Below are 18,411 nucleotides of genomic sequence, written 5' to 3' on the forward strand. Positions count from 1 at the left end.
AGCCAGTCCGTCTTTATGTTGAGAAACACTAGCGCTACCTGTACCACTCGCATCAGATCAGGACTTGGCTAAAGAAACATCGGCCATCACGGCTGTCTCAAAAAGCTACCGATTGGTTGTCGCACTGAGATGGATTTAAGGGACCCACCGTGGAAATTTGTTATATACTCACATATGAAACAAAAATAATATGCTTTAGACAGCAGTGCGAGGACTGACAGGGATGTCTTCATTATTAGAGTCTAAGTCAAGAAACTAGAGAAGGAACACCAAGCCACATAATGATGGGTATCACAGAGAGGCCTCCCTCAGGCAGGTCTGTGGCCTGTCGAGTCCCAGCCTGATGAGGAAGGCTCAGAGAAGACAGACCACAACCTGCGTCTCACTGAAGAGAATACAATTACTACACCTGATGCCATATTTGTCAAGGTATGTTCTGGTGTCACTCATCTGGTTTGTAAATAAGAAGAAAAGGGGGGGAAAGGCAAGAAGGTAAGCAAAGTGCAACCCCTAACCCGTCCAATGTTTACGTCGTCATGCTGGATTTATTATTCAGGAACAATATTTCCATCCATATATTCCCCCTGCAGATTCATCAAGTTTCGTCTCTAAGCTCTTGAAAGACAAATAAAAAGCTGAACTAATTGCTGTGGCTCTCCCTTGGATATATCAGCCTCATAGAGGAGCGTGACAGCAAGAAATCAAGCGGTAGCGCAGAGCGGAAAGCCTCCATGAATCACGTCTGTATCCATTCTCGCACACACAGCAGCAGCAGAGCCAGCAGCAGTGGTGTTGTTGGCTAAGGAATAATCATAGGGGAGGCAGTCCAAATTAATACTTCAGCCGAGGCCGCCTCGTTCTCCGTCATTAGGGCACATTACAGGGCCACAATATACATCATTAAACTAGGCATAAACAATTCATTAAAAGGCCGTTAAGAAGACAAGCTAATGTCACTTCTCTCTGTGGTATTAATAGACTGTAAAATGGCAGAAAGGATCATTCCGCTACTAGCATCCAGTCAGTCATCCTGACTAATGGCTGCCTGCGCTAGTTGATGTGGATTCAGTAGATGTATAACCCTATTTTTCTCCCAATCACATTGACATGACTCTACTTATAAAGGCTCAGCGTGACACAGTAATAACACAATCTTCTTTTCTTTTGTCAGTGATGGCGTACCGTTCACCGAAGAGTAACGGAATATTAGCGGCTTAATTCCAGCAATGTCGACACTTTGTGGAACGCTAACATTTCTCGTTATATTCATATCCTCACAGGATCAGAGGGCTGTGGACATTAAGAAGAGACACAGAGTCCGCTCTTTCAGTCGTCAGCATTCAGTTTATTTCAAATCTAGTGAAAGTGAATCACCCAGTTTCATCATGACAGAGGCACAATCTTTCCACAGAACAGTGGCGTTCATACTTCAGCACAGGGAGCACATTTGCATGTCCTACCAATGGCACAAAGGTTGATCGCACATCCAGAGCGGAGAGGAGAGAATGCATATTCATAGCCGAAAAGCAGAGCCATCCCACTCGTTTCAAGGTAGGGCGCTAAAGCAAGACAAACATCGGGAGGTGTAAAATCTGCCTCAACAACAAAAGGGGGGCTGGTATTGCTGTTTAAATCATAACTCGGACTGGAAGAAAATATATATTAATTTCAACATGAATGCAATTTTAAATGGGCCAGTCCAGCATTTTGGGGTTTCCAATCAAACCCATAATAATCAGATTAGAAGGTTGATATCTATTTGGCAATCAGCACTATCATCGATCATCGTTTAGCCTCAGTTAGCACAAAGACTGGAAGCAGGAAGACTAGAGCTGTTTTCTTAATCTAAAGATATTAACTCAATATAAAACAAATATCATAATCAGCATTTTAAAGCACACTTTACGTAATTTGACTGTATTCATAGAAGGCCAAGTCATTCTCAGGGCTCTCAAATCCCACCACCAATAAAATAAAATAGGACTTGCCCTCTGTGTAGCTGAACTGTGAAGTGAAAACAAATATGCTTCCAACAGCTTCAAACCTTCCTTAGTTATTTCCATTATATAGGCACAACCCTTGTTTCCTTCATTGTAGTGTTCACAACCTGTTTAGCAAGTTTAATATGAACCTCTTCTACTTCTCTTAGCTTCTGCGATGTTAGATGAAGTAAAAGCTCCCAAGCTAACTAGGTCTAACAAATAGCTTCTTTTGTCTTTTCTTCTTGCATGTGTTCCATAAACTACATTTCCATTCTTTGTGCCAAGCTTGGCTGAAGACGTACTTCCAGTCTTTGTGTCTTTGCTCGACATTCATGTACTGAATGACATCAGATGAAATTAACATTATTCCTCTCATTTGGCATTTCATGTGTAGTACTTTAAATGTATATAAGGATATTGTAATAATGATTAAATAACATTTCTATCACACAGGGATAGAAATGGGATAAATAAATATTATTTTTGCATATTAATTACCATGGCTGATATACAGTATATGGCATTTAAACTGGTCAAATATAGTTGTGGGATTAGAGACCAGGTGTCTGCGTATTACTTTGGTTGAAGGCCATAAAAGCAAATCACGTCACTAAAACCTACACCACGTGGACATCACACCGCATTCAAACAGGAGTATAAGGCACAAATATTGACCAGGAGCATGTGCTTCAAACAAGAAAAAATATAAAGAAAAGAAAGAAAAGAAATGCATTTTAAGCACTTCTGCCACATGGTTAATGTGGCTTCATATATATAAAAAAATTAAATAATCAGGGACAGCAATACATCTTTCACAATCATACAATTACAGCAACATTCCACAGCAAATAAGCCATAACGTTTGTCTTAGTTATCTGTGCTCTGTGTGTTTGTTGTTTAAGAGCCACACTGACGACAGACAACCTCGAAGCTCACGCAGTCTGCCGTTACGGACTGTAACGATGTTTGTGCTGGTTTTTGGAGCAAAATACATGTAAAAAAAAAAAAGAGGAAATATTAAAACCCCTGAGTTTCAGGACAAATACTGAGGTCACATAGAGTGTTTACACATACTATCCCGAACTGAAGCCACAGTACTCAGAGCTTAATTTTGGTGAGTAAATACATAAGAAGGAGGGGCTGTAGTGACGGACAGCTCAGTGTGAAAGACAACAGGAGAAGCATGCAACATCAGGAAAGCGTTATGAAACTGGTGACTTTCAAACTCCATCATTCATCTTTGGAGCCCAAACTCACTCATTAGCCCCTTAACATAACGAACCAAAAGGATGATCGGTATGACCGAAGCTAAGCAAACTAAAAATGATCAATGCAATCATCTAATTGGCCAACTTTTTGTCCTTACTTGGCCAGAGTTAATTGTTGAAAAGTCTCTTTCATAACCAACGAAACAATAAAAGGCCTTTCACACAGAACACCACAACAGCGCTGCTGCGCTCTGAAACCCATTATTTCCGACGGCTTGTGCAGCGTCACAACAGCTTTGTACTTTGCCAGGCAGAGAGTGGGCGTCGCGCAGCAGGCCGCGTCCTGAGTGAAAGGCTCTTTAACACCCTGTTCAATTCAAAGGGCACATTTAAACAGAAATTGACCCGGACCAGGTACTTTTCTCTACAGATTTAATCCAACTAAAATCAAAAGTTAAGTTTAACGGAGGTCTTGTATCATTTGTTCAATGAGGAAAGCTCTTACCATGTCACAATCTCATTAAAAGTCATTCCTAATATATATACATATATATATATGTATATACATATATATATATATATATATATATATATATATATATATATACACACATACTGTATATATATATATATATGTATATATACATATATATAAATATATATAAATAAATATATATATATATGTATATATACATATATATAAATATATATAAATAAATATATATATATATATATATATATATATATATATATATATATATATATATATATATATATATATATATATACACACATACTGTATAGAACCCATATATCGTGGTTGGAGACTTCCTCATATTATGCTCTCAGAAGATTGTATTATTATTATTATATTATATTAATAGATTTGTTGCAACAGAAGCTGTCCGGTTGACATTAACAATTAGAACTGAAATGATTAGCCGATTAATTGATTAGTCAATAGACAATTATGTGCACACTTTGGATAATTTAGAAAATAGATTATGTCCTTTTGCTTCTTTTCTCGCTTCTAGATAATTGATTATTGTTTATCTTTGGGCTTCCGACTGTCAAACTGTGACATCTCAGTGTTTTGATTTCAGATGAGTCAGCCAGTCTTGTGCTGATTCTATGCCTCGGGTGTTTTTACTACTGACGTAAGTTTATAGCAGATGTGTACGTTTAAACAAATGCTTTTCACAACTTCTCACACACGTTTCTGATGAAAGCTTGTTATCAGGGAATCTCAGGTGCAAGGACAGTTGATGGTGTATTTCTTTTCAACATGTATGATTCTACAGTCAGTTTGCAGCAACAAATAAGTTGTGAATAGACCGACAATCCGTACACTGTGTGAAATAAGGCTGCGTTCGCTCCTTTGTTTTCACCTTTAACACAACAGTCTGTGTATGAGTCGTCAAATCAAAGTGGCTTGATGTTGGCAGGTTCCTTCAGAATGACCCTCATGCATTAAAACCGTCAGCATGAACGCTCCACAATCTGACAAGACCAAGGCTCTGATCTTTGATTACAATACCAGCTAACGTAAATATGTGACTCCCAAATCCTACCGCTGCTTGTCCAACCTTTTCCAATAAGGGCATGTTTCACACCTTTTTGCGTCCCTTCTTGTTGTCCTAATAAGCTGTTCAAGGGAGGATTGCTCACAAATGTTTTCGTTTTGTATCCAGTGGCATATTCCCTAGCCTAGTGTTGCTTGGCAATACATAAGTGGTGATATCCGATTCTGGGAAGATGTAGCAGTTTTACTGCAACAACCCTGATTTCAAGTGTCCAAAAATAAGAACAAAAAAGTTTCATGTTCTATAATAATGTGACTGGAAGTCTTTAAATTGTTCGTGCTCAGCCGGTTAATCCAAATAACCTTGTCACCCGTTTCCACTGTTGTGGTCTGTAGGACCGCTAAAGGAAGATCTTGTCTGCGACACAGAGGCAGGCCACCGATCTCCTGAGACGTCTGACCTGCCTCTTATTCACTTTGGGGCCGTGTCTGCGTGCGAGCACTTCCCTCCTCTTACTTCCCTCCTCTTACTTCATCTGGACTGTGGGAAACGAGACAATGCTGGGGTCACTGAGTGAAGCTCTTTTTGATGGCCACATTGGGGAAGAGGCTGGAGAGCTCTTGGACAACTCGCATGTCTATCTGCGAACAGAAGGAGACGTCCAGGAGGAGAAGCCGTGGACAGGACTGGAGGAGTTTCTTCAGGGAGGCAGCGCTCACCAGCCGCGTACCTGAACATTGGACGAGAAGATACATTACGAAAACATAACATGAACAGAGAAGAAAGTCTTTCACTACCAGTGCTTGAAGTGGGCGGCACTCTGTGGCATACTTCTCACAAGCTGCCGGTACTCTTTCTGCCCTCTCCATATCAGGCTCTCGGGGTGATTCATAATCATGTTTAAATTTGTGAACAAATATAACAAAAGAAACATGCAAAAGGTTTCCGACTCTGTTCTGTATATTATAGGATGTGATTGTACACGGCAAACATTTTCAGAGGAATGAAATGTTCAAACAAAGGCTAACATAAGTATAAATAGTCAAATAATAGTTTATCTTAAAACTGTTTGAGCTTTATCTATAGTAGCCTAAAAGAATTGTCCAAAATTATGTGAAATTGCATCGTTTTAAGTAAAAAACTCTTCCGGGGGAGAACCTTCAAACTCAACATCTCCTAGTATCTTTTATTCACTGTAGAAATTAAGAATGCGATAATGATTGCTGACACCAGCCGATAAACACTTCTGCTTCCACTTCTGCTTTCACTTCCACTTCCACCCCCCACACACTTCAAGCACTGCTTACTTTTAGTCAAGACTCAAATAATAAGCTTCATGTTTATTATTTGCACCACTTGAGTTACTCTCCAAACACGCCAGCCCAACTACAGTAGCAGAACTGACACATCCGCATAACCAGCCTGAAAAACTCACTGTCATGCTTTGTGCTGCCAAGCCCATCACCATATGCAACTAGAACTGTGTTGTGTTTGTGCACAGCAGCCACTGCTGTGGGCAGTATTTCAATAGTCATATTTAGGTTTCTGTTAGCAGAAAACTTGAGCACAATCACAAACAAATGCAGTCATTCCGAAAAACAGAGTTTTGTGTAATTGCTGAAGACAGATTTTATGGCTAAGTAATCGGAGCGTGGTATGAATAAGTAATAATGATCATTCCAACATGTACCTTTCAGATTTCATATTCACAAGACGATAAACAAATGTGGGATACCGTGCAATTCTATGTAGAAAATAGGTATAATAATGGAACAGAAGAAATGTATTAATTCCCGTCTTAAACTTTAAACTTCAATAGAACAATTCAATGCTAGGGAGAAAACAAATCCAGAAACATCTACACACAAAGTGCACATATGACATGCAAAAACATTTCCATGCGTCCCTTGTTATCTCTGCCAGGCGTCAGCTGGAGGAGATCAATCGCTCAGCAAAGGACAAACTGCACAGAGCCGAGTGTTACTACACGTGGCGTCTCTTAATGTTTGGCGACTGGAGCTAACCGCTAACAGAGCTAAACACACAGCAGGACTGAGAGTTTCTGTTTAGCGGAACCTGAAGTGTGAAACAGTGGGAGGCAGTTTAATGTCAAGTTCACAGCAAATAAATGTACTGAAGTACTTCAGCTGAGTACAGTTTGGAGGTAAAAGTACTTGGTTTGGAGTTGGAGACGCTTCAACACAGTTTTTATATTTTACCAAACTAGAGATAAAAGTAACCAGATACATTCACTCCTGTTCTGTACTGAAGTACACGGCTGAGGTACTTTTACTATAACAAAAAGTGTATGACGCTGTCATTGATTACAAAGTGCTTTTCATAAACTACACCACATAAAAACAGTAAGAAACAACAGTTCACTCGTAAAATAATCAGGATCGTTTTTAGTCCTGCATCTTTTAGTGTGACTTGTCTTTCCCTCTATCGGGCTAACAAAATAAACATAAAAATGTAATCTGCATATTGTCTCTTTTATTCATTCCACTACATTTACGCTGTCCCCCCCAACATGCCACCAGACACACCTGGAGGAGATCTGAGGTCTCAATAATAACCATTTTGTACGCAGAAAACCGGCCCTGGGAGAGACTTATGCCCCTTCTAACACAAAATCCATAAAAACTAAACATGGTGGAAGAATGTGTGCACCTATGGAAACTCTGGGTGATATGAAGCCATTAAATGTGAGAGACATCGTTCTCACACCTTTATTTTCTCTGCATATCACACATTACTTATGGATCATTTTCAATTGTAAAAGATATAAGCAAAATTCTGATCAATATTTCATCAGCGCTGTCTCACCATCACATTTCCTCCATAAAAAGAAGAGAGGGTCCCTCTGTTTGCTACTGACACCGTGTTCACTTTGCTCACAAGCGCCTCCATTTCTTTGGTCTTCTGTCAGTATTTCCCGTGATTCACCGATCACCAGGCTCATTTCTATGCATCAACATTCATGTGGTGCTTTGTGGGCGGGCTATGAGGCCGATCCATGTGCGGACAATTCAGAGTTGATGAATCTGAATACTTCTGCGGGTATACGTTCATTTCCTCATGTGTACGTATGCAACATTTAGTGTGGATCCAACACACTGTTTTATAAATGAGACCCCAGCTCTCTACTTAGTGCACTTTCCTGGTTCTCAGATGTGATGACGGCCAACACAAAGACATCTGACCACGTCTCACACTGAGTAATGCTCCGTTAAATATCATGTTTAAAAGAAAAACACATTAACAGCTTAAGTGAAATAAATTGATTCGCATCCTCATCGTCTCGGTTTATGAAAAGATATCCACACACGTGTGAGGTAAGAGCTTACCCAGTATGTCGAGGTGCTGCAGTGAGGGGCAGCTGGCCGCCAGCTCCTCCACGTCTGAGTCGCAGACAGTGCGGTTGGCGGTGAGGAAGAGTTTGCGCAGGCGTGGCAGGCTGCGGGCGAGCTTCTGGAAACATCCGGTGCTGCTCTGCAGCGTGGGACACCAGCCCAGGTCCAGCTCCTCCAGCATCCTGAGGAACCACAGACCATGCAGGGAAGCACTGGGGTGACTCAGTCCACAACATATAGAAATTCACTGAAAACAGATACCCTCTGCTTTGCCCATGTGGTCTACAGCTGCAGGATGGAAGTGTTTACATGCATAACGCGTTACTCGCATTAAAGGCTATATTGGTATTGCCTACCTGCAGCCAGAGACGAGCTCGCCCAGGCCTCGATCAGTCAGGTTTCGGCAGCGCCACAGGTCCAGCGAGCAGAGTGAGCGACAGCGAGCAGCCAGCATACTGGCCACCACATCGTAGTCCTCAATCTGCAGGAGAGACATGCAGCAGTATTTGGATTAACCGGCTGAGCACAAACAATTAAAGACTTCCAGTCACATTAGAGACAGGCAGTAGAGACAGGCAGCGGCTAAAAACCAGTCACGCCCTCTCCATCGTATGCAACATTTGCAGGGCAACAGTCAGTTTAATGTTTCATGGAGGACCTTTTGAGGGTCCACATCAGTTTTAAAATGGACCCTCAAAAGTATGCAACTCTGCAGCAGCTTCCTCAAAGTGGCAATTGATTTAGAGCACATTATTTGTAAAATTAGAGCTGTAATGGTTGGTGTATTCATACCAAACAGTCGTGGTAGAGGGTCATAGAATGCATTGTTTTGTAGATTAATGCACGGAATTCTCAACCAAAAGATCACAAACTTTTAGCCGTATGCCTTTTCCCATAACAAGCGAATAGCATGCGAGTCAGTCACAGTGTGGAGAGCGCAGAATAATGGAGAGAGAGAGAGTTGTGTACAAGACTAGGATGGTGTGTCAGCATTGCTCCATCTTGTTGGTTATGTGAATTTTTTTAAAACATATTCAACAAGCTAATGCACATTCAACAGCATCAGCCCGATCCCACAAGATGTAACGGAATGCAGGGCGTGTCCGACCCTCCCATCTGCCAGTCTGTGCCCACAGGGGGATAACAGTTTGCAGTGGTTTGGCAGGCGGCTAACGGAACTACCAGTACACACAGGTACGCAGAGGCATACCGCTGTGTACCTCTTGGCTGCTGCGTTAAGTGCACTTTTCTAGTTCCACATTATGACACTTATACCTCAAGAAAAAGCAAAAGAAGAAACTGTACTGAAATGTGGAATTTCCTTCCAGCTTTTCTCACATGCTATATATAAATCTGCATAAAATATCCATCAGCTAGGTAGAAACTGAGCTCGTGAAAAAGTGAGTGGGTGAGTGAGTTACCGAGTCACTCAGTCCGTCAGAGACCGTGTGAGTTTGCAAATTAGACCTCGAAAATATGTTTGGGGTGAATTTTCCCTTCTTTTTGAAAAATGTATATTCAGAAGACTGAATCTGCTCCAACATTATCGCCATGATACACTGAATATTTACTAGAATGTCTAATTTATTCAAATGAATGTATGATATTAAAAATTATGTTTGTCTGTCAGATTGTGTCACCTTTGGACGGAGACCGGCAAGCTGTTTCCCTGACTCCAGTCTTTTTGTTAAGCTACACTACTGGCGTTTCTGCCATATTTTGGATGGTTTTGTAGTGAACAGACTTTGCTTCATTTGGACATCTTCCTGTGTGTATTTGTGCGTCCTCACCCTCACACAGCTCCCTAGGTTGAGGTGTCTCAGCTCTAGGCAGAAAGTCAGGATGTTCAGAATAGCCGTTTGCTGCAGACAACAATGAGAAAAACAAGAAAGATGCAGTGTTGTCATTGTATTACTCGTTTAAAACATTGTTTTAATCCATTCCACTTTGGTACACTGCAATCAGGGGATCACAACAAGTCAGGAAACAATCGAACAACACAGAAAAGACTTCATTTAAACAAGCTCATCAACAAATTAACTCGCAGATGTCCAAGCGTGGATCTAAAATGTATACATTAAAATATTAAACAATATGTTTTCATACAACAGTAACATATTCAGTCATGTCTAAGTTCGTCCTAAGTGATTTCCTGTCTGGGCCACTCGGATAACGCTCATTGTATTTAAAATAATTTAATACGCCGCAACTGCTATTTTTTTTTACGTCTCCTCACATAGTCAAGCATCGTTAGGACAGCGACCTCTCCAGTGGCACTGCAGCTTGGAGAGAGACACGGGAACCCAAAACTGCAACTGCCAACACATGTACCTCGGTGGCAGGGGAGAGTGTCAGACATGAAAGTGAAAGCCTTTTGTGTGTGCGAGTTTGGTGTGTGTTTGAGTCTGTTCCTGGCATCTTTATAAACGCCTCTCTGGTGAGCTAGCCATTTAATTAGCGCAGTGACAGGGTAATGACAGCTGAGATGTCAGGGCCTCGTACAGACACACACAGCTTGCTCTGTCTGCTCGGGTATAAACAACCTGCAGCGCGCTGCCTGGCTCCACCGCAGAAACTCTACACTGCCTCCTGCCCACAACGTCGCTCTGAAACATGACGAACGCTGGAGAAACGCTACGGTGTAACACCAAAACACAATACAGCTGTTTTCACACGACAGGCAGGCCTGAACCTGAACACATGCATGCAGTACGTGTCTTTAAGACACCCTTGGATCAGAGTTGACACAGTTCATCTCAAAAGACAACAACATAGAATGTGCTACGCCCAACCCTAAAAACACTAACCATCAAATAAGCAGAGATCATTAGTCGGGCATTAGGGCAGGGTTTCTCAAAGTTTTATAAATTTAGTTTACATTTATTTTCTTGTTACTGAAGCTATTCAACATCCCTGTGTGTTGAGACCATCCATGTGGTCAAAAAACAAGTCTGAAGGGTTTGAGATGATTCACTTGTTAGGAACGTAGAACCACAAACAATTCTGCTCCTATTGATTTTTTTCTTTGATCAAATCTCCAGGCCATGAAAAATAAAGAAAAGGGAACATCCCTCTTTGGTTGAACTGCTCAAAGCTCAAAGACCGACTGTGTGCAACCTGTGACAAGAGGCTGTGAGTAGACATGACTCGACTGTGAAAGCTCAAAAGCTTAAAAAGGGTTGGAAACTAGAGTGTTAGGACAAGGCTTACTGTATTTCACTCTACACATGCTGTAGTTTCATGGTACGCCAGAACTCATGCAAGCTACATGGCAGGAACAGAAAGTATGAATTGTTTCATTCCGAATAGATATTTAACATGCAGATGTGATTTATCCGTCTGTATGCTCAGTAGCCGAGCATCTGATCTTTATTACTGGCTTGTGATGTTTTTTTGCCAACTTCCTTCATAGTTGTTGCATTGGATGGAGATGCAGTACGTGGGACATGTCCTATATCTACATTGATTGCCACAGTTGATAACAAAAAAGCTAAATCAAACCTCAAAAAACCTCCATCGCCATTAAAACTGCTGACTGAGGTTTACTTGTTTTTTTTCTTCGAAAAGATAACCAAGCAACCTGAACATTACAAACATATCATGTGACAATTTGAACAGATGTAAGTACGTAGAGGAAAATGTCATTTTGATTGTGGTTTCCCGGCTACACTGTTGACCGTGCCTACCTCTATCTTGGTCCGATAGAGCACCAGCCTGCGGAGGCGCGTTAGTTTGGAGATGTGTGCGAAGGCCTGCGGGTGGAGGCGGTCGCAGGAGGACAGGTTGAGCTCCTGCAGCCCAGGACAAGTCTGAGAGACGACCTCCAGGCAGGCCTCATTCAGGAAGTGGCAGCAGGACAGCTCCAGGCAGCCGAGGCTCAGGCCACAGGCCTTCATGAAGCTGAGGGGAAGAATAGGTGGAGAGAGAAAGGCATGAGATGATGTAGAGAGGAACAAATGCATCACACATCAGCAACCTACTCATCCACCTGTCTCTATCTCAGACGATAAGGCCCCCGTCCTTTGACAGGATCTCTTATTTTCTTTTTGCCATTAAGTAAAGAAAAAAAGTTTCAATCCATGTCCCTCCCTCAAAAGAAAATGCTTGTGACCATTTGCTAGTTTTCCAAGGTTGTCTCCCTGTGTTCTAGCCCGCTGACAGCCTGACCTGCTGAAGCCGGTCAGGGTGAGTGCTCCGCGGTTGCCGGTCCAGGACAGGTTGAGCCTCTGGAGGAGGGTGCAGCGGCTCTGCAGGTGTCCCAGGGAGGCGTCACTCAGCCGGCCCCAGTAGGGCTGCAGACTCAGCTGGGTATACTGCAGCGGGTCGCAACAGTGCTGGTGCAGCAGCTTACAGCTCTGGGCCAGACGGCAGAGGTCTGGAAGGGTCAGGTGGCTCAGTATCAGCTGAATGAGCTGAGGATGGAAGGTGGGGAGAAAGGCAGCAAGAGAGGAGAAAGGAAGATAAAGGGGGAGGGGGAAAGGCAACAAAAGAAAAGAGACAACATATACCTGTTAGGTCTGGTAGGAAGACATAGCAGAAAGCAAAGTGAAATACAGACCACTAAAGAGTAGAACACAGCAGAGTCGTCTGGAGAATGTTAATAGCGTCCCCTCTGTAAGACAGATCAAAATAGTGTTTATCTGGGACACAAAGCACTGATAGCAGGATCAGTGGGTAGGTGAGCCGGCTTGTTTTGCACCGTGTTCATGTGCTTCTCACAGAGAGAGAGGATGACTGTGCTGGTGTGAATGTGTGTTGCAGTGAATTAACAATACAGGGTGTTCAAGCGGGTATCAGCTGACAGATAATGGCTATATTGTGTTTCTGAAACAAGCACGCGGCGGTTGTGAGGACCGCTGTTAATGGCAGCGGTTTGGGGAAGAGATAAGAGAAGGAATATCAAGCACACTGCCGGTGTTTTGAAGCTCGCCTCAGACAACACGATACATCTGCGTGGCATGAAAATTACTCTGTGTCAGTGACTGCATAGGAGATCATGTGTCAAAAAGAGGGTCCAAGCCACAATGTTCATGTGTTCGTGTGGAATACTGGTTAATACTAAGTACATATACATTCTTGTAAGTTGTGATCATCATCAACATCAGCTATTTCAAAAACTGTTGGCCCAATTAGTCACGTAGACACAGAATCATGGGAAAATAGGGTCCAGGTTGAAAAACACTGAAGTAACCCTTTATTGTTATTGTCACGCAGACATGTTGACGTCCAAGCATGTCGGTCTTTTTGCTTTTGGTAATGAGAATTTTTACAAAGGCCTTTTTTCTGCCTTGTAATTAGCACACAGTTGTAATGTTCTTACTAATAACATTCAGCGATTTAATTCAAGTTGCTCCTTTTCATAGTTTAATGTAAAAAGCACCCAGACACTTGATATTAACTTACTAAAAAGCATCCTGAGGAGTAGTGTTTTTATGAGTGGGTTTCAATGGTTTTTCACACTATTCCACTGATCTACAGGTGGCAGTATAGTGCCAAGAAACACTGAATTGCACCAACAAAGGCAGTGAAGAGGAAGACCGCCAACTCGTACACAATGGATGGAAACAATGCAGAGTTTACACTTTTCTAGTCCAATTCGGATTTCAAATGTTATAAAACTCTGACCTAAGAACTATAACTTACAGCGAGGCTCCAAGACAACTCTTTGTTTACCACCATCCCAGAACTGTCCCAAAAAATAATGTCAAGCATCACAGAGTCATTGTACATTTTCTAAGTTCTAATGGTATCCTTTTACTTTGCCATTGTCATTTGTAGTGGTTGTTTGCCAAAAACACGCAATTCAAATGATTAGGAAATACATTGTATTCGTATTTAAATATTTAAAAAATATCTTGACAATAGTAGTTTTAATGATGTATTAAAGCTGCTTAGAGCTAATGCTAATAAGTTAAACAGGTGATAATTCCATCTCTAATCTATTTTATATTGCTGCTAAAACATCTCCTTCAAACAGCCGTTTTCATTCAAGTTTCTCACCAAAAACAAAATTTTACAAGGCGACATTGGGACACATCATGATAGCATTATATATTTGACCTTCGTCAATGTGCATATTTACTGAGCCCAGTGGGAAACGCGGCATGCACATCAATGTAACATCCGTTAATGTTCGCGGTTTGGTTCCATGCTGTTGAATAGCATGCATAGAAATTAATTATAATATAATGTGTGTCTGATGAAGTAAGCCGTTTCAAATGGTTGAAAGGTTTTCCCACCTCGGTTTACTTTGGTCTCGCAGAAGTGATGAATTGTGAACTTTATGTCTTCTTCACTCATGGACACAGGCAGGGGGTGTTTGAATGGGACGTTACCGTCTGTGTGCCGACGTGAAGCTATCATGTGGCAGCTGCGACCGGCAGAATTAAACCGATTGGCCGGTCGCCGCTCCTGGCTGATCACTGAGTTTTGATGAGTAACGCTGAATGTAAACAGAACTTTTCAGGTTGCCTTCAATGACATCCACTAGTACAAAGGCGGGTGCCAGTAGTATGATGGGACGTCCATACTCAAAATAACGAAAAATGATCAGAGGGACCAATTGGTCCCATTATTGGTCAAAAATGGCGTGCATCTACGTTTTCCCTCAGGCCCGAGTGATTCATTGTACACATCATTAAGGCCTGTAATCACCTCATAGGGCAGTTTGTCAAAGTAGCCATTGCCTGTCCTCTGCTTGCTGTCTCCTCTGAATGGACCTCCCACATCCGACAGCTCCTCCTCGCTGTCACTCAGGTCATTTATGTCGATGATAGGCATCTTATACAGGGCCAGCATTGGCCTCTCTTTCACCCCACGCAGGATTACAGCGTCCAGCTCGGTGTAGTAGTCCAGCAGAGAGCTGTTGACCTCCAGACGCAGCAGGTTGGTGGGGAAGTTGATGTGCTTGATGTTCGGGGAAAACTGACGTGCCTGGGGTGTCAGCACCTTGGTGGGCTCCCCTGACCACAGCACCTCCCACCTGGACAGAAGAAAGAGTTGTACTGTGAAGCCACAACCAGTAGGCACCTGAAATCTGGCCTATAGCACTGTTGGTTTGTGGACTCGCAGGCATCTATTTACCTAAATCGGTGGCACTACGATGCTTTAAATGGCTAATAACATCTGACCATAATCATAGTTCATCAGGATGGCATTCCCTGACTTTTGTCTCACAACCTTCACCTGATGGTTCGCTGTTTTAAAGCTTGTTTTGTGTGACATACACTGAATCCTAAAACGGCCACTGTGAAGTAAAATAAGCCTTGGCATTCACAACGTCACAGACTCATCACAGACGATTGATGGGAAGTGATGACATTTTAGCACCCTCCTGTTTTTTTTTTTCAAACTTACAGAAGATAATACCATGGTTATGGTATTATTGTGGTTATTGACACAAATAGATCGACAGATTTTTAAATGTTTAGCAACTGGTAAAGGTCCCAGTATGTTTATATTGACACTGGTTACAAATCCATACTCTTTTGGTAAACTTAAGGATGCTCTCTCCAAGCACAACAGCCAATCCTATTTGAAAATTAATTTCTATGTAGGATGATGACCTTGTAATCCTACTCAGTGCGACCTAAGCTGGCTGCTTAGTTATTTTCTGTTTACAAAATAACACAAGGAACTGGAGTTAACTATAATTGTATGACTTTTTGCATGCTGTATGATAAAAATAAAAAAAGAGATGAGTTTACTGACAATTCCTTTAATACATGTTAAAAAAAAACATATTAGAATATAAATCCTTCTTTACTTGGAAAACACAGAAGTGACCCCAAAAATCAGGCTAAAAATACAATATATTAGTCACTTAAATCTATAGTCGTCTGTGGAATACTAAAATGTGGCACAATTTTACAAAATGGGATTTGGGAGTCGTTTAACTTGATTTAATGGAGGTCGGTTCCACAAAAGTAACGACCTTCTCTACACGTTCCCGGGGCTTTTTTGCTTTCCTATGTTTGATTGAAAACTGTATTACAGTTTTACCTTTTGACTGTTATCACTAAAATGTTAAGCTAACATTTGCACCGTTTGATTTCGCAGTTAGATAACAGAAACTTGAGTGCTCTGCTAGGACACTGTGGGACTTGAAACAATTTCCTAAAGTAGCCATAAACATTGTTTATAGAGCACTTAAGTGTTTTACAAAAACACATAAAGAATACAAATGCCGGGTATCAATTTGTGAGAGTATAACAATGCAAGTAATGCATAATGATTCAAATTAGCCTAGTATTGTCTCCAGGGTTCAGTCTTAAAACTAGCAGACTATAGCTTCTACTTCAAATCTGCTTGTATTGCATGGTTTTCTTAGTGTTGATCAACAACAGACGAGCTTCTTTCCTCAGGTCGGTTTCACTGTTTGGGCATGTTTTAAACCCTGTAGCGCTTCTTTGCATAGTCCAGTTTGTTTGGGCTGGTGTGAAACCTGTCAATCAAACCCTGGTGCCGACCTACAATAGAATCGAGACCGCTTGAAAAGGTGGGTGTCCCGTTCACTTCCAAGCGGACTCTGGTGCGGTTTCGTTTGCGGAGTAAAAGCAAACAAACTAAACACTGGATGTTATGATTGCAGATATTTGATTCTAGCATGATTTCATAAGCTGAACTACTATTACATCCATCTGCTGATTGTGAAGTGTGTTCAGAAAGCGATAATTGATCTGTATATAATCTATTTATGAGAATCAACACGTAAACATGTCAGCGCGGGTATTTTCCCTGATTAATAGGTCATAAGTGTTAAAACAGCTGTTCTTGTATCCAACTCTGTACTTCATCTGTTCATTAAGTCCATTAAGAAAAAAAGTGTGACAGGAATCCCACAGTAATACCCATAAATCATACTGCACAAGGCTCCTCATGCGTGTCTGTGCAATCACCAACGTCCGTCATCTGGGCGCACTCTGCTGGTCATTATTCATAACATGTGGTCAATTTGCTGTTTAATAATACTAATAATGTGTAGTTATTTCTTTCTGAGCTCTTTGTGACACCAAATAGCATAAGTAGATAGATATATCAACTTTTGTCAGTCACCGGAAATTGATTTCCACATGTGGGCCCTGATGATGCAGGGTGAAGATTGTAAAAACTGTCCAATTCACTCATGTGTACTCCTCTTGGTTTGTTTGTAATAAGGCAGTGAAAACAGGAAACCAGATCAGAACCCAAATGCAACAATGTTTTGTTTTGCCTTTGGTCCGGACCTAATGAACCCAACTACAGGTGTGAAAGCACCCTTGACTCCTCAAGTCATCCTCTGTACTCCACAACAACACAAATGTGTATTGTGGTTTTTCTTTTCTTGTGTAGCATAAAGGGACAACAGAATGCATTTCGTTGGGAAACATTGTGTTGTAGAATGAAAATAAATGAACCTTTAACTCAGCATTCTATTGGAGCACTGCTGAGAATGACTGATGATGGTTTCTTAGATTGATGTTAGTCTTTACCTGACATCAGTTGGTGGGTTCTGGGAGAAGGGGTTGTGAGAGCAGGCCAGAATCTGAACAATGGTTCCAGGGTAATAAGTCTCAAGCACATCCACTGCTGTTGGGTAGACAGGCTCCTCGAAACCCAGTTCAATATAATCCTGGCTGTGGAAGCCTTTCGGCGTGCGACGGAAAGGTGGCGGAGCACTGGCACATTGTTCCCACCACGTCCCATAAGCTCTGAATACAGCCGTCTGAGTGAAGTCCCCTGAGCTGGGGTAGACATTGGGTACCCCGGCCAGGTTCCACATGGTGTAGGACATGCTATTCTCACTGCCATAGTGGGAGCTGAAGTCCAGAACCTCCTTGGCATACTGCTCCACCTCCACACTGACCGGTAACACCGCACGCTGGCCGGACTCAACGGCCCTCCGACTGGTAAGAGCCTCGCCTCGAGTCCCACTCCTGGAGCGTCGCCGCAGACAGATATAGTAAAACATGCTCAAGAGGGTTAGCATAGGGAACTTTGGGGCTGATGGGGGTAGTGGGGAGAAACAGAGGCTAGAGGGAGGACGAGCCTCCACCTACTGGAAGGACACTGGCTCAATGGCTGGGAGTGTACAAAGCGCAGACTAGAGGCCCGGCTGCATGCATGACCTGTAGGTTAGGCAGAGACAAACACAAGTGAGAACACCAACACAGCAGGTCTGAGACACAGAGTACAACTCAACAACATTGTGAATGCTTATCTATTTGACAAAACCAGTTAAAGGGGAGGAACATGTGCCACCTAGATTAGTAGCTGCACATGAATGGAAGCTTTCCAAAATATAGAAACCCGCCCATGTCTAAGAGAATGTAAATTAATTAGATCCATGCCTACTTTGAGCACTCAC

At 42.0% G+C, this 18,411-nt stretch overlaps 1 protein-coding gene across 1 annotated transcript; it reads right to left on the bottom strand.

Moving 5' to 3' along the window:
• Positions 1-5,279: 5,279 nt before the first annotated feature.
• Positions 5,280-18,167, bottom strand: fbxl4 (F-box and leucine-rich repeat protein 4; the record flags this gene model as incomplete). Its single annotated transcript, XM_079227476.1, has 8 exons — positions 17,537-18,167; positions 14,721-15,048; positions 12,234-12,478; positions 11,753-11,966; positions 9,857-9,928; positions 8,423-8,547; positions 8,061-8,248; positions 5,280-5,443 (listed from the first exon to the last, which is right to left on the bottom strand). Exons 1-8 carry the CDS (start codon positions 18,031-18,033, stop codon positions 5,280-5,282), a joined length of 1,833 nt encoding a protein of 610 aa, XP_079083602.1. The 5' UTR covers positions 18,034-18,167.
• Between the last annotated feature and the right edge of the window lie 244 nt (positions 18,168-18,411).

This window comes from Taurulus bubalis (genome assembly GCF_910589615.1).
Source record: "Taurulus bubalis genome assembly, chromosome: 12".
NCBI lineage: Eukaryota > Metazoa > Chordata > Actinopteri > Perciformes > Cottidae > Taurulus > Taurulus bubalis.